This window comes from Pogona vitticeps, chromosome 4 (genome assembly GCF_051106095.1).
Source record: "Pogona vitticeps strain Pit_001003342236 chromosome 4, PviZW2.1, whole genome shotgun sequence".
Lineage (NCBI taxonomy): Eukaryota > Metazoa > Chordata > Lepidosauria > Squamata > Agamidae > Pogona > Pogona vitticeps.
In genome coordinates, this window is record NC_135786.1 from 198,530,463 (window position 1) to 198,547,204 (window position 16,742).

At 41.6% G+C, this 16,742-nt stretch overlaps 1 protein-coding gene across 18 annotated transcripts in view; it reads right to left on the reverse strand.

Moving 5' to 3' along the window:
* Positions 1-16,742, reverse strand: part of ASPH (aspartate beta-hydroxylase) — a 183,782-nt gene that overhangs the window by 43,603 nt on the left and 123,437 nt on the right. For all 18 annotated transcript variants that reach the window (XM_072998981.2, XM_072998979.2, XM_072998975.2 and 15 more), the window contains 2 exons: positions 13,252-13,402; positions 9,607-9,743 (listed from right to left, as the gene is read on the reverse strand). In XM_072998981.2, coding sequence (XP_072855082.2) covers positions 9,607-9,743; positions 13,252-13,402 — 288 coding nt within the window. The remainder of the gene's footprint in view (positions 1-9,606; positions 9,744-13,251; positions 13,403-16,742) is intronic.

Sequence of the window (16,742 nt, forward strand, 5' to 3'; positions counted from 1 at the left end):
CTGGCTCAGCAGCCAGATACCTAAACAGCTGAGTTCTCCTGTGTGACAAACCCAGACCTACTGGGATCTGTCACACAGTTACACTAAGCTGCCACCAACCATTCCCTTTAAGAAGTCACACAGACCAGGGATGGATTTTTCAAACAATAAAAAGAATAAGGTTTATTTAAATACACACAGGAAAATAAAACGATCAGGTGAATAACATAAAGTAACGTGGCTTATTCTCACTCATACAAGCATACAATTTGGTTCACACAGAACCCTTAACTTAAAGCACAGACCCTGAACCTATCAGTTCTGGCTAACCAACAGACACCTGAACCTATCAGGTTGGTACTCTGACACACAGAAGTACCCTGTCTGACACACAGACTCCCACAACAGCTCCTTCTTCCCAGCTGCTGCTTCGTCACAACCCAGTGTCTCTCAGCGTCTCTCTCTCACCACACAGGCATCACATATTTATACAGTACAGCCCCTCCTCCTGATGTCCCGCCTTCCACTCCCCATAGGATGGAACTTTCCCTCCAAACCCATGACAGACAGGTAACATCAGTGCTGTATGTAACACCTCCCCTCTTTATAAGTTGTTTTGTAGGGGGAAAGCTAAGGTGCTTTTCACCAAAAAAACAACCTGGGTAAAATACACAACAACAGTTATACATACCATATTATACTTACTCATACTTACATTCTAAGTTAACCATAGCAATTCGGCATTTAAACATTTACCATATACCTTACATCAATTTACCTTTATTCATACAAACCAAATTCAAAACCAGGTACATTTAACTTTTTGTCATCATTATGTACACATAGTCCATGTTCTTTCGCCGTCTTCATTCTTCAGGTCTTCTTGATAAGGCGTCAGCAACACAGTTCACTGACCCTCTGACCACCTTCACTTCAAAGTCATAGTCCTGTAGGTTTAAAGCCCACCTCATAAGTTTGCTATTGTGGGTTTTCATTGTCTTTAACCATTGCAATGGTGAATGGTCAGTGCACAGAATAAAATGTCTTCCCCAGATGTAAGGCTTGGCCTTCCGGATCGCGTAGACTATGGCCAAACACTCCTTCTCCACGGTTGCCAAATGTCTCTCACCTTTTTGAAGTTTCCTACTCAGGTAGGACACTGGATGTTGGTCACCATTCTCATCCTCCTGGCACAGAACTGCTCCTACTCCGGTGTTAGACGCATCGGTGTAGATGATGAACTCCCGGTCGAAGTCTGGAGCCCGCAACACAGGATAGTTGATTAACGCCTCCTTCAACCTCTGGAACGCCGCCTCACAGTCGCTGGTCCACGGGATGCGGTCATCAGCCTTCTTCCTCGTCAGATCGGTCAGCGGAGCCGCAATCTCGCTAAACCTCGGGATGAACTTTCTGTAGTAGCCCACCAACCCAAGAAATGATTTGACTTTTTTCTTGGTGTTGGGTCTAGGCCAATCACGAACAGCTTCTATTTTGGCCTCCAGGGGTTTTATCACTCCTCCCCCTACCATGTGACCCAAGTATTTTATTTCTGGGCTACCCAGCTGACACTTGCTGGCCTTTACTGTTAGCCCTGCTGCACTTAACCTCTGCAGCACTAACTCCAGGTGTATCAGGTGATCTTCCCAGGTATTACTGAAGATCCCTATGTCGTCAATGTAGGCCACTGTAAAGTCACTGAGCCCTGCCAAGGTCTGGTCCATCAGCCTTTGGAATGTGGCTGGTGCATTTCTGAGACCAAAGCTCAGGACTCGAAACTCATAGAGACCAAAAGGGCTGCAAAAGGCAGTCTTTTCTTGATCCCTGGGATCAATTCTTAATTGCCAATATCCCTTTACCAGGTCCAATGATGAGATGAACCGACAACCCCCTATGGTTTCAATCAGGTTGTCTAGCCTGGGCATTGGGTAGGCATCAGGAGTGGTTACACGGTTTAATTTCCTGTAATCGACACAAAACCTAATGCTCCCATCAGGCTTGTCCACAAGGACTATCGGAGAGGACCAAGGACTAGAAGAGGGGACGATTATGTTCTCCCTCAGCATCTCGTCCAGCTCCTTCCGCACTTTGTCCCTATAGGGTCCCGTTACTCGGTATGGGGATACTGCCTGTGGGGGTGCATCCCCTGTGTGGATCCGATGCATCACTCCCTTCACTATCCCCGGCTTGTTGGAAAACACCTGCTGATATTTACTAAGCAGCATTTTTAGTTCTTGCTGCTGGTCTTGGGTGAGTGCAGGACTGATTTTTACCTCCTCTGGGTTGTATCTTACTTCCCCTCTACCCTCCCAGAAGGGTAATTCCGTTTCCTCACTCTCAGCTGCTTTTATCGCGAATAAAACCCTCTGTTCCCCTCTGTAGTAGGGTTTTAGGGCATTCACATGAACCACCCTCCTTGCTTGGTTCTCCTCCTGCTCTATTAGGTAGTTCAGGTCTGACATCTTGGAAATGACCCTATATGGTCCTGCCCATTTGAGCTGCAGTTTGTTCTCTCTGCAGGGCCTAAGCCAAAGCACTTCCTCCCCTGGGTCAAAGTGCCTCTCACTAGCTTTGTGGTCATACCATGTTTTCTGTCTGACCTTCTGCGCTTGCAGGTTTTCTGCTGCCAGCTCTAGATTTCTCCTTAGGTCATTCATCAAGGTGTCTATGTAAGTCACAACGTCTTGTGGGTCATCCTGGGTGATCTGCTCCCAATCTTGCTTGATCAAATCAAGGGGCCCTTTCACCCCTAAGTGTGCAGCAGACATGTCAGAGTGACCCCTTTGTAAGATCATGGGGCGATACTTTTCAGGTACCACCAGCTGACTTCTGATCCCATCTCCCCCTTTTGAGATATTCCTCAGGGTTTCTCTATATAAAATCCCCTTTTTCTCCAGAAATCTCACTGGGGTTTCAGGTGTTAGCTGGGCGTCAGTCACCTGTTCAAAACACTTTTGGAGAGTGGCGTCTGCCTTTTGCTCCTGTCCAAATCTGCTGTCCGTGGTTAAGGTTTCCACCACAGCTTCTGAACTCCCCTCTGCTTCCGCCTCTGGCTCATCATTACCCCCCTGAACTGTCCCTGTGGTGGCTTGTGAGCGTGTAATCACTAGCACCCGTTTCACATGTTCAGCCAGGTCATTTCCCACGAGCACGGCTGCTGGCAGAGTCGATGAAATCGCTAGCCGCCAATCTCCCCTCCAGCCTTGAAAGTTGACAGGTACCTCTGCTACTGGCAGAGAGATTACCTGCCCCTCAATCCCTGCCACCTTCATGCTCTCATTTGGGATTATAAACTCCCTAGGGATGATATCTGGATGGCACAGGGTTACCTGGGAACAAGTGTCCCGCAGCCCCCTATACTGACGGTCAAGTATTCCTACGTCCACCCCGGCTGTCTCAAACAACTGAGAATCTGTTTTCACCAGCAAGCAGCGCTTTACCTCCACAAGAGGACCATTTTCCTCAGCCTGATCAACAGAGGTAGCTGTTCCAGACTGAGTAGCCATGGCAACAGGCTCCCTCAGTGAGACTGAGCCTTGCTCTTTCTGGACACAGAACACAGCTTTTGGCTTGGTCCCACTAGACTCCTGAGGCACCATTCCTTTTAGCTGCTTTAATTTCTGACACTCTGAGATTAGATGACCCTTTCCCTGACAGAAATAGCATTTTCTGGTGTATTTTGATTCTCTCTCATCTTGTTTTGGTTTTCCCTCCAAAATCTGAGGTCTTGGTTTCATTTCTGAGGGCTTCCCTTCACCATGGGCCCCTCCCCCTTGCTGGCTTTTCCCTGGTCCCTGAGAGTACTTGCTGTAGGTTTCTTTGGGTTTACCTACAGATTTCCCCTCACCCAAGGGCTTTCTTATTTGGGAAATAAAATCTGCGATCTCTGCGGCTGCTGCCACAGATTTCGGTTTCCTTTCCCTCACCTGGAATTTCAATTCCCCATGCAGGACTGAATAGAACTGTTCCAGGGCTATCAAGTCTTTAAGCTGCTCATAGGTCTCTGTTCCCTCCTGCGATAGCCATTTCTCAAGCAGCCTCACCAATTGGGCCCCCACTTGGGTAAAAGTCTGCTCTGGCTTCTTGGTGAGGGACCTAAATCTTTGTCTCAGCTGCTCTGCATTTATCCCATGTCTGGCAAAGACCAGTTTTTTAAACTCTGCAAAATCTTTCATCAGTTCCTCAGGCATCTCGGCATAAACCTCAGCCAGGCTACCACTGATTAAAGATCGCATGATGGTCATCTTCTCAGTTTCCTTCACTGAGAAGTCCACAAACGCTCTTTCCACTAAGGAAAAGAACACCTCAGGACAATCTCCCTTGTGGTACACAGGGAATTTCTTCAGGTCAGCCTTAGACAATTGGCCTCCCTCAGAATCCCTATTATTATTATTGTTCTGGTTCATCAGTTCCAGTTTTCTTAATTCAAACGCCATTCTCTCTCTCTCCAATCTTTCCTCCCTCTCCATTCTCTCTCTCTCTAATTCAAATTGCCTTTGTTTCTCTCTTTCCCTTTCCTCCATTTCAATTTGCCTTTCCCTTTCCTCCCTTCTTTCTCTCTCTAATCTTTCCTCCACTTCAAATTGCCTCATCCTCAGTTCATGCTGTTGGGCTAGGAGCAATTTTCTGAGTTCTGGGTTCTGCTCTCCTGTGCTGTCACCCTACACTGAGCCAAATTCATCCTCAGAACCTTGGTCAATCTGGGGGTCTTTCACTTCACTCATTTCGGCCATCTGGCTTCGAGTCAAGGGCATAATCCCCCCTCAGAACAGGCTGCTTTAAAAAGTCAAGCCTCAAAATAAAACGACCACTTTTTTCCTTTTTGCCTCAGAACCAGCTTTCTCTAGGCTGCTGTTCTTCAGCACTAACTTGCAACAGTATCGAGTCAGAGCCTACCCCCCTCTGCTGGGCCTCTCAGCTGGCAAGCTAGCTCGCTGTTGCTACGCAGTTTTGCCTCAGCTTTTTCCCGCCAAAACTAGGCTGCCTCAGAGCACCTTAATCTAAGTCTCCCCAGTTGGCACGTTCTTCTACTAGCGCACCTCCCCGTGAGGTACACCTAGAAGATTACCTACGCGCCTCAGACTGTCCCTGACTAGACCCCCCTTGCTCTGGGCACACTTGCCAAGGCTTTGCTGGACCACTGGACAACTGGACCAGTCGTATCCCACACGCTGGACACCAATCAATGTGACAAACCCAGACCTACTGGGATCTGTCACACAGTTACACTAAGCTGCCACCAACCATTCCCTTTAAGAAGTCACACAGACCAGGGATGGATTTTTCAAACAATAAAAAGAATAAGGTTTATTTAAATACACACAGGAAAATAAAACGATCAGGTGAATAACATAAAGTAACGTGGCTTATTCTCACTCATACAAGCATACAATTTGGTTCACACAGAACCCTTAACTTAAAGCACAGACCCTGAACCTACAGTTGTGTTCAAAATTATTCAACCCCCACTGAAATTGAATGTTTTGGGCATTTTGACATTGATTTTGATCATTCAGTCATCTTGCTTACATTTACATGAAAGAGGCACTTGTAGGTCAGAGAAATATAACCTTAAGTTTATAATGAAATAACCACAAATGTCTTTTCTGTGCTCACATCATTATTAGTTTTTATTCAACCCCCAAGTGACATTCAATCTTAGTACTTAGTACAACATCCTTTTACAGTTATAACAGCTTTTAAAAGTGAAGCATAGCTTGACACAAGTGTCTTGCAGTGATCTACGGGTATCTTCGCCCATTCTTCATGGGCAAAAGCCTCCAGTTCAGTCAAATTCTTAGGCTTGCGCACTGCAACTGCTTTCTTTAAGTCCCACCAGAGGTTCTCAATCGGATTTAAGTCTGGTGACTGCGATGGCCACTCCAAAATGTTCCAGCCTTTCCTCTGCAACCATGCTCTAGTGGACTTGGAGGTATGCTTGGGATCATTGTCCTGTTGAAAGGTCCAACGTCTCCCAAGCCGCAGGTGTGTGACGGACTGCATCACATTTTCATCCAATATCTCCTGGTACTGAAGAGAATTCATGGTACCTTGTACACGCTGAAGCTTCCCTGTACCTGCAGAAGCAAAACAGCCCCAAAGCATTATTGACCCTCCGCCATGCTTCACAGTAGGCAAGGTGTTCTTTTCATCATATGCCTTGTTCTTCCTCCTCCAAACATAGCATTGATCCATGGGCCCAAACAGTTCTAATTTTGTTTCATCAGTCCACAGAACACTATCCCACAACTTTTGTGGTTTGCCCACATGACTTTTGGCATACTGCAGTCGACTCTTCTTATTCTTGGGAGACAGCAAGGGGGTGCGCCTGGGGGTTCTGGCATGGAGACCTTCATTACACAGTGTGCGCCTTATTGTCTGAGCTGAAACTTCTATACCCACATCTGACAAATCTTTTTTCAGTTCCTCAGCAGTCACATGGGGACTTTTCACCACTCTACGCTTTAGGTAGCGCACAGCAGTCGAAGTCAGCATCTTCTTTCTTCCACGACCAGGTAGCATTTCAACAGTGCCCTTTGCCTTGAATTTGCGAATGATGCTTCCTATGGTGTCTCTTGGTATGTTTAACTTCTTTGCAATCTTCTTATAGCCATTGCCCTTCCTGTGAAGACAAATCACCTCTTCTCTTGTCTTCCTGGACCATTCTCTTGACTTCACCATGTTTGTAACCACACCAGTAAATGTCTAGAAGGAGCTGGGTATCACAGTCATTTTAAAGCTGCCTAATTGGTGCTTATTATGCTTGATTGGTGCTCGGTGACATCCACAGGTGTTTTCAATACCTGATCGAAAACACCTGAATGAACCTCTCTTCTTCAGAGTGGTAGTCTTTAAGGGGTTGAATAATTGTGGCAATGAAGAAACCACAAAAGAAACATTTACTACTGTATTACATAAACAATTGATGTTATTTTAGTTGCATTTGGTTCTTTAAAACGTCCTTGTAGGATTTCATTCTGAATACAATTCCAAATGTACACTATAGTCCCTAAACCCCTTTACAGCATTGGGGGTTGAATAATTTTGAACACAACTGTATCAGTTCTGGCTAACCAACAGACACCTGAACCTATCAGGTTGGTACTCTGACACACAGAAGTACCCTGTCTGACACACAGACTCCCACAACAGCTCCTTCTTCCCAGCTGCTGCTTCGTCACAACCCAGTGTCTCTCAGCGTCTCTCTCTCACCACACAGGCATCACATATTTATACAGTACAGCCCCTCCTCCTGATGTCCCGCCTTCCACTCCCCATAGGATGGAACTTTCCCTCCAAACCCATGACAGACAGGTAACATCAGTGTTAAACAGCTGAGTTCTCCTGAAGTTCCATTTGAACTCTGGTTTTGCAGTATTTACAGTAATCACATTATCATTCAAAGTATTTTATTGTAGCACTTTTGAGTGTTGTTTTAATGGAAGTGAACTTTCCCTCTCCTAGTTCCATCACTGGAATGACAACATCAGACCCAGCCTTGTATGGGAAAGTGAACTAAGAGTGCAATCAAACTACAATAAAGGATTACATCTGGTTGTGCTGGAAAATGTTACTCCCTAAAGTGACCCTTCTATGTATACAGTCCAGCTCCAGAACAGAATAACCCTGCCGCTGAACCAAAAATGTACTAATTGGGTATAAAGCAGGGTCAGGTTGGTTCGCTAACTCCTGTATGTAATCTGATTGCTGGAAAATAGCTTGCACCAGATCATGTCACAAGCTGTGCAAAACAAAAGCTATTTCTTGGGATGGAAGGGAGAATTCTTCCTTGCTACCACATTTCCTTCAATTGTTAGACCAGAACAAACTTTAGAACACTACTCGATCTATGGCACAGTGGGAAAGAAAGACACATCTTCAGATTTCTTTTTCTACAGAAGAATCCCTTGAAGAAAGTCAAACCAAGATCTATTACTCTTTGAAAAAAAAAGTAGCTTTGATTTTTTTTAAACAAAGACCATATTTAATGCATCATGTCTAAGTTCCAGACAATGAGATTCAAAAGGAAACTAAGGAGGTTGAGGAATGAAATGCTATCCCTTTTCTGACACTGCTTTCAACTGTAATATAATGGAGGTCCTGAGAAAATTGTTCCCTCAAATAGGACACATTTCCTATCAGGCTGGATTTTGACTATGGACATGAAATTCTTTGATTTAAGTTTCAGTGTTTCAGTTCACAACAGAATTTAAAAGGGAGGGGGATAAAGATATTAAGCATGGACTATTTAGATCAACTGTGAAAGCAGTCGTTTCTTCAAAGTTACTTTTCTACTTCCTGCCACTTCTGCTGCTGTCACTACCTTAAAACTGTCCTCATTCCTGTGGTATTTTTTTGGTCAATGGAGACAAGGGGAAGAGAGAAGGGGAAAGAAAATAATGAACAGGAATTCTTTGCTGTTGATTGGCCAAAAGCAGCTGGTCCATCATATGCCTTCAGGCAATGCTGCAGTCGCACAATGTCCTTCATTATCTAGTCTCCTTTTGCATGGTCTTGGAATATAACATATCCTGGTATACTATATTACTAATTTGAATAGATTAGAATGCTACCAACTAAAACTTTGTTTAAATCTTTACAACATTTTTAATAGTTCAAACTGCAGATGGGCAGGAACCGCTGGTTTGGCAGTTCGTGCTGGTTTGTTTCTTTGGCCAACCGGTTGTTCAGTGGTTCCCAGCCCTGCCTCCTCTGGTGAGAAGCCACTCAGAGACAGTGCCTGGAGGAGGCGGGACAGGGAAGGCAGGGTGCTTGAGTGGGTGCCTGCTGGAGGAGGAGGGGTTGGAAAGTGCTGAACATCACTTGGAGCTGAACAACAAACTGGCATGGATGCTGGTTTGTACCCCTCTCTATTTCAAATATTGTAAAAATCTCAAGTTAAACATAAGTGTTTAAATATTTAAACATCTGCCTCAGTTCATGAACTATGTGGCCGGGGTATCTTTGTATCTTGTCTGTGACGTACCCATTGTATTTTTTAAAAAAATGTTTGATTTATCAGTTTTTATTTTTTATAATGCCCATCAAAATGTTCAACTATACATTTATATTGCATTCTCTCTCTCTCTTTCTTCCTTCTCTCATTTACAAATCTCGTTGACTACCTAACACTGTGACATCAGTCCACTTAGCACACTATCCCAAATGGCTAGAATAACATGTTTCAGGAAGCACTTTCTTCACTCTCAACTGGCTTCATTTTCCTTCAGTTGTATTGTAATAAACCCATGTTTGTTTGAGTAGACATAGCTATACTGTAATTTAATCCTATTCACATATTCACCATCTGGTTAATATGTGGGGGGCACAGTAGCTAGATTGGAAAAAGTGAACGTCATGATATTCAGACAAGAGCCTATAAACAGGAAATCCTGAACAATAGAGAAATCATACATAATCTAATCATGTGATGAATTGTGAAGATGAAAATATGTTATCTGGACTTGTGAAAATAATCCATAAAGTGATGACATGTTACCTAGATGTAAGTAATTTCATTTCAATCAAAGTTTTCAAAGTTGCATAGCTCTTATGTTTATCAGGTTTGGGCATAACTAGTAGTGCTTTTTGTTTTAAAGAAATTTTTACACATATTTAACGCGGACTCACCTCTTCATAAACCTTCTTGGCGTTGCTGTTGTCTCCAATCAAAAGATAACCCACTCCAAGGCTGTTCTTGAATGATGTATCATTAGGAAACATATTCACAAGTTTTTGTAATGTAACCAGTGAACCTCTCATGCGTCCTAATTAGATTGAACAAAATAAGTAGTTACAAGAGGCAGTGATTTGGGCAGTGATGATTAATATTAAATAAATCCTTCTTATTGTTATTCATTTTCCTGAGTCTCCCAGACAAAACCCTTGCCTGCATCCATAATATTGTTCATCTTCTCAGAAAAACAAGTCCCTGGATTTGTTTCCTCATACATTGTTTTGTTCTGTTACTTGCCTACTGGACAGAAGACTGTCAAATCCAGTGCAGCTTGATGTCTTTCCCACTGAATCCTGCCCAGGAGAGATAGCTTTCTGTGCAGAAATTGTGATAAGAGTGGTCGGAAGACCAGATGGGCGGGGTACAAATAAATAAATAAATAAATAAATAAATAAATAAATAAATAAATAAATAAATAAATAAATAAATAAATAAATAAATAAATAAATAAATAAATAAATAAATAAATAATCCTTCGCAGTTTTGCCTGTTAACCTGACCTTTCTGAGTTAACCCTACACAGGAAAAATGCCATTCTGCTTGGGGATTGCAAAATACTATGTATGTTGTCATCTCTTCTGGAATGAAAGGCCGGGAAACTCTCTAAAGATGCCATAATTCATTCTATCAGTCCTGTGCAGCAAACTCTCACCATGAGAAAAAGAGAGGACCTTCTTCCTCTGTTCCCCTGGGAGATCTAGACACTTGTGAGAGTCACTTCCTGATGTGAATGTGAACAAGGGTGTATATTTGGAAAAAAAAAAACATCAACAAACAAATATGGTCCTTACACAATACAAAAGCAAGGGCAGGTGATACCTTTATTGGACCACTAGCAACAACAACAAAAAGTGCTATATTTTGACTTCTACTAGTCTTCATCAGGCTGGGCACCAATGTATTGCAGATGGTGCACAAAAAGACATATCAAGGTTCCAAAGGTCATAGCTGATGCCTGTGCCAGATCTGTCTGTGTCTTAAAAATGACTTCCAAGCACACATTTCTGTGTAATCCCATTCTCCAGTAAAATGGAAACCTTGAGTTTCAAAATAAAGTGAGTGGAGGATGGGAAAGCCCTTTGTTTGGTGAGTTGGGGGAGACAATCCAACCAACAGCCACCATGGGCTGAGTTTGAAACCACTCTTTTACTCTTTACTTGTCTTTGCAGTCTCTATTTTGAAACTCACTTTTAAGAAGCAGACCTGGCCTGAACATCTGCCAGGACTGTTGGAACTTTAATATGCTTTTTTTTTTTTTTTGCACTATCCATAATATAGTGGTTCACAGCCCAATGAAGACTACATCAACTCCCCCTTTTTATGTACAGTGATGCCTCACAAGATGAATGCCTTGTGCAAAAAAACCTCGCAAGATGAAAGCGTTTTGCAATTTTGGGTGACTCGCAAGACAAATTTTTCTATAGCCATGCTTTGCAAGATGAATAGGAACACATTAATTAAATTTCAATGCATTCCTATGGGAAACTGCGCTTCGCAAGATGAAATTTTCACAATACGAAACAACTTGCAGAACAAATTATTTTCGTCTTGCAAGGCATCACTGTTTAAATATTTAGCTCACTGACTTTACAACTGAACTAAAAGCTGTGCCTCATTTAAGCAAGCTAAACAGAAGTATCATCCAGTACTATGGAGACCTCTTGTGGACAAACATAGCATGTTTCATATTGCATCTTTTGGAGAATGATGCTCCTTCACGAAGTTCACAACACATATTAGTTATACCTACAATTCATTTCCAATGCTTTAAAGCACACATGTCAAACTTCTGGGTTTTTTAAAACATAACTAAACGTCCAAAAACAGGTACCAATACATGAAATCAAACTCCATAGGGGGAAAAAAGTTAAGACTCACGGGAAGAAAGCAACTCACAATATTCACAAAGAATTTATATTAATACTTTTTTGTTGTTGAGATGTGTTTCTATTTTTTAATTTTTTTACTATTCTATAATTATACGGACAATCCAGCTGGACACAGCATTACAGACAACAGCTTAAATCCATTTGCCAATTTCAACTACAGTGCAGTTTGTGAATGCAGAGTATATAAAAATACAATCAATTCCATGGGTCTATGCTAGTTGGGATTACCAGTTAGGTTCAGGCCAAGAGCTTTGGTCTGCCGACCTTTACACTATGATCATGTACAGCAGTTTGGGGTGGGCGGGGGGGGGGGGAGAGTCCTTTTTCATTCTTCAAAATCTTTTCCACTACAGAATTTCCCAAACATCTGACAGATGACATACTTTTTCTTAGCCTTAATTAAACCTGGATCCGTGCATAACAGAAAACAAAATGTTTCATCCTCAGAGTGTAAAATGATCATGATGATAATAAAGTGATGTACTATACTTGATAGCAGCTTATTAACTGCTGGATACTGAAATATTTGTTTAAATTCGTTTTAACTAACAATGTTTTTAATACTGTTTACATTTAATCATATTTTAATATGAGTATCTTAATTTTCCTTTCCTGAATGCACATCTTAATGTGGTGAAGGGTTCTGAGATATTATTAGGCAAGAATGTAAAAAGACAATTTGTGTAGAAAAAAGTAAAGAAAAACCTAGATGGATGACAGTAGAAACACTTACAATTGTAATAGACAGGCGAGAAGCAAAAGTAAATGGTGAAAAATAGGATCAGGACCCTGAATGCAGTTTTTCAGCAACTATCACATAGAACTACATAGAGAGTTATTACAATAACCAGTGCAAAGAAATAGAGGAGAACAACAACAGGGGAAAAACAAGATATCTTCTAGAAGATCTGAGAAATGAAAGGGAAATTTAAGCCTAGATTAGGAATGCAGAAAGATTTACAGGGAAGCAAATAAAGATAAACTAGAAAGAGTATACTGAAGACCTATACAGAATAAAATAAAAGGATAACAGATAAAAGGATGGCAGATTCCTTTGAAGAGGAATCCTATGGCAGAAAAATCTGTAATTCTATGAAGTGAAGTGAAAGCTCATTTGAAAGCACTAGGAAGAAATAATTCATCAGGGGTAGATGAAATATTAATAGAACTATTTCAAGCCACAGAATTTGAATCTTTCAAAATCCTAACAAGAATATGCCAACAAATATGGAAAATAAAACAATGGCCCACAAAATGAAAGTGCTCAATATACATTCCAATTCCCAAGAAAGGAGATGCCAAGGAGTGCAGTAACTATAGGGCCATTGCTCTAATTTCTCATGCAAGCAAAGTGATGCTCAAGGTGTTGCAACAAAGGCTTTTACCTTATATGAAGTGAGAAGTTCCTGATGTTCAAGCTGGGTTCTGAAAAGGAAGAGGCATTCAAGGGCAAATATCTGCTGACTATTTGAGTGCACAAAATAATTTCAGAGGAAGATCAACCTATGCTTTATAGACTACAGCAAAGTCTTTTACTGTGCAGATCATGAAAGAAATGGGTGTTCCTCAGCGCTTGATTGTCCTGATGTGTTGTAACCTGCATAGTGGACAAATTTGAATCACAGATACGTACAGATTTTAAAACCTTACCCAGGAACTGCTGTCTGTCTGCCCGTCGTTTCAGGGCCAGTTTTACCAGATCATCAGGGACATTAGGTAAACTAGCTGCCTCTCCATAAGTATTGATGGCTTTCTGTAGAATTTCATTGCTTCTCATTTTCTCTGCCAGGTCATCCTCACTCTGTGTCCATAAGACCACAAAATATCCATCAGTATCCAAATTGGTATGTGGCATTTTTTTCACCTTTAACCAGATGTGGGAAATGCGTGGCTCTCTAGATGTGCTGGATTGCAACTTGTGTAGGCCCCAGCCAGCATGGCCAGTGGTGAAAGAACATAGGAGTTCCAGTCCAAGAACATTAGGAGTGCCACACTTTCTCCAGCTGCCTTTAAATACAGTGGTGCCTCGCTTAACGAGTGCACCGTTTAACGAAAAATCCGTATAGCGATCCCCTTTTGGGGATCGCTATACGGATCAGCCCCAATCGCTGCACTCGCTTTGCGACGATTGGGGCTCCGGCGGCCATTTTGGAGCCGCCGATCAGCTGATCGGCGGCTCCAAAATAGCCGCCGGAGCGAAAACATCGCTGGAGGGGGTAAGTTTAGACACTTATTGGAACGCATTAAACTAAGTTTAATGCGTTCCAATAGGTTTTCCTGCCCCGCACAGCGATGTTTTCGTATAGCGAAGGTTAATCCGGAACGGATTAACCTCGCTATACGGGGCACCACTGTACTTTTAAATTAGTTGGAAGTTCATGATAATGATTTTAATATGTGACTGAAAAATTTCTTCAGAAAAGTAGTTAATGTTTAAAATTTTGAAACATTATTGTGGACAAAGACACATAATTCTGAAGAGTGCAAATGTGTGCACTATGCAACTGCAGAAAAAAGAATTCTTTAATTAATGGCAGCCAGCTACAGTTGGAGTTGGAGTTACACAACAGGATACTGGCCACAGAATCTTAAAATAGAATTTGGTTGTAAACATCAAAACATACAAGGAGTGCACATAAGAATACTTCCTAAACATCCTTGCCAAGCACAACAATTAAATTAAAAACCGAACTAAATTAAAAACTGAATATATTTTCAAAAGAGGTTCCCCAAGACCCAAAGCCCTGACTTCCTGAGATGCCTGTACAGTCAACTGTCAACTTAAGAAAGGCCCTAGTTACGAACATTTCAACTTATGAACGGCTTTGATAGGAAAATATGGACTCGACTTGCGAACTTGGATTCAAATTATGAACAGAAAAAAGTGCTGGGAAGGCAGCAAAAGTGGGAAATTTGAACTTTCAGTTAGCGAAGAGGCTGCTTGTCTGCTTCCTTGCTCATCCAAGCGGTTAGAGAGTGGGAAGAGAGACCTGGGACTGCCTGGGACTGCCTGGTATTGTCATTTTTAAATGTAAAATTTAGTTTAAAAGGTGCTTTGTTTGGGTTAAACGATGTTTGGGTAAAAGGGAGCTAGGTTTGAGTTAAAATCTGCTTTGGTAAAAACATGCTTGGTTGCTTTAAAAGCTGCTTGTTTTGATTTAAAAGGTGCTTGGTTGAAAAGGTGCCTGTTTTGGTGTAAAAGGTGCATGATTTTAAAAAGTGTTCTTTTTAAACAGTGTTCGTTCGCTCCCTCTGTGGTTTCCTGCTTTTTTTTAACCTACGCCATCTTAGGTTTAAAAAGAAAAAGAAAAAATTCTGCCCCTAGTGGTAGGAACAGATTAACCAGCTTTGAATTAGTTCCTATGGGAACTAATGCTTCGACTTACAAACAACCCCTCGACCTAAGAACCAAAAACAGCCGGAATGGATTAATTGGTTTTCAATGCATTCCTATGGGAAATGCTGATTCGAGTTACGAACTTTTCGATTTACAAACTTCCTCCTGGAACGGGCTACTAAGTCGAGGGTTGACTGTACTGTTGGAACTGCTGTAAATATTTCTGTCATCAAACCATGACTAGTAAATTTAGCTCTGCCATATCTTTGTTGTTGAAGGTAACATAATTTGTTGTTGCTGATGTTAAAAAAATCAACTTTATTTGTATCATATATTATGAACGGGAAATTTTAATAAAAGTTAGAGTAAAGGTTGTACATACTGTAGCCCACAAGCTCCATGGGGTTCCCAAAACAATTTTTGTGGCTTCTGGATCCCCCAGATCTTCCCTCTGCTATTTCTTCTTCAAACCACTTTCACTTTTGATATCTTTATTTTTGCATGTTTACTGATGCCACAAATATCACCTCCATACCCTCTGAATTTATCCTCCTGTGTGCCAAAGGATAATACCGAAAGCACCAAGGCTAGGACTACAATTCTCAAAACCTCCAACAGCCTGTTGGTAGCTCTGGTGGTTGGTGGGTTATTTCTGGAATAATCTACAAAAAGTAACTTTCAAAACCCTGGCTTTTGTATGTGGTTATACCGCAGTTATTTCAGAATTTATAGAGTGGAACTCTATAAATATGTAATATTGCTATATATAATATAGCAATGTGTAATTTCAGACAAGCTGGTGAGGGTGCTGAATAACTGATGATATTTAAGGGCTACGTAAATTGGAGTATATTAGAACATATACAGCGAGTGGCACATTTTATGTAATATGAGAATTTGAAGGAGAAGGGGCAGAAGGATCCAACCTCTTCTGTTCACGAAAGGTAGTATTACACTATCATCACCTATCCCTTTCTTCTGGACCGGGCTAGCTGTTAAAAAAGCAGGACGAACCACTCCCGCATTTATATTTCTGTACTGCTTTTGGAAACACAGCCTTTCCAAGGTGCTTCATCGAGTAAGATACTGAAACAGTGGCTGAAATCCTGTTGCAGTTTTGTAAACATCGTAATTTTGGAAAGTGAAGTGACATAAGTTAAGAAATCTCCGTAGACATTATCTATTGCACACTGAGTTGCACAATGGAGGTTTCTTAACTTCCACAAATTTGCTTCTGAAATACATTCCATTTGCATAACTGAACAATAGGATATAAATCAATTAAGAATACTGTTTATTAAAAGCAAAATGAAATTCAAAACAGTGCCAGAACAACCGGGTCTTTAAGTCAGGGAGCAATCTTGAATCCACAGTCCATAAGAATGGATCACTTCAGAAAAGCCACCCATTCTTGGGTATGCCACTTTAATAAATCTTACCCACATAGATACCTTGGTTTCTATGGACAATCTAAGGAGCCAAGCATCTTTGCAGGGGTGCCAGCAGTCAGTGGTTCTTAACCTTTGTTACTCAGGTATTTTTGAACTGCAACTCCCAGAAACCTCAGCCAGCAGAGCTGATGGTGAAGGCTTCTGGGAGTTGCAGTCCAAAAACATCTGAGTAACAAAGGTTAAGAACCAGTGATTAACTTTGTCTCAAGTTATTTAAGATATTTAAAATTACATTTAGCAGTTTACAAGAGACACTGAGTGAGTGAAATTGTTGCACAAAGTGTAAATCCAATGACATCAGCATTCTCAAAAGGAGTATTTAATTGAAATATATTGAAAGCTTCCTATCCCTG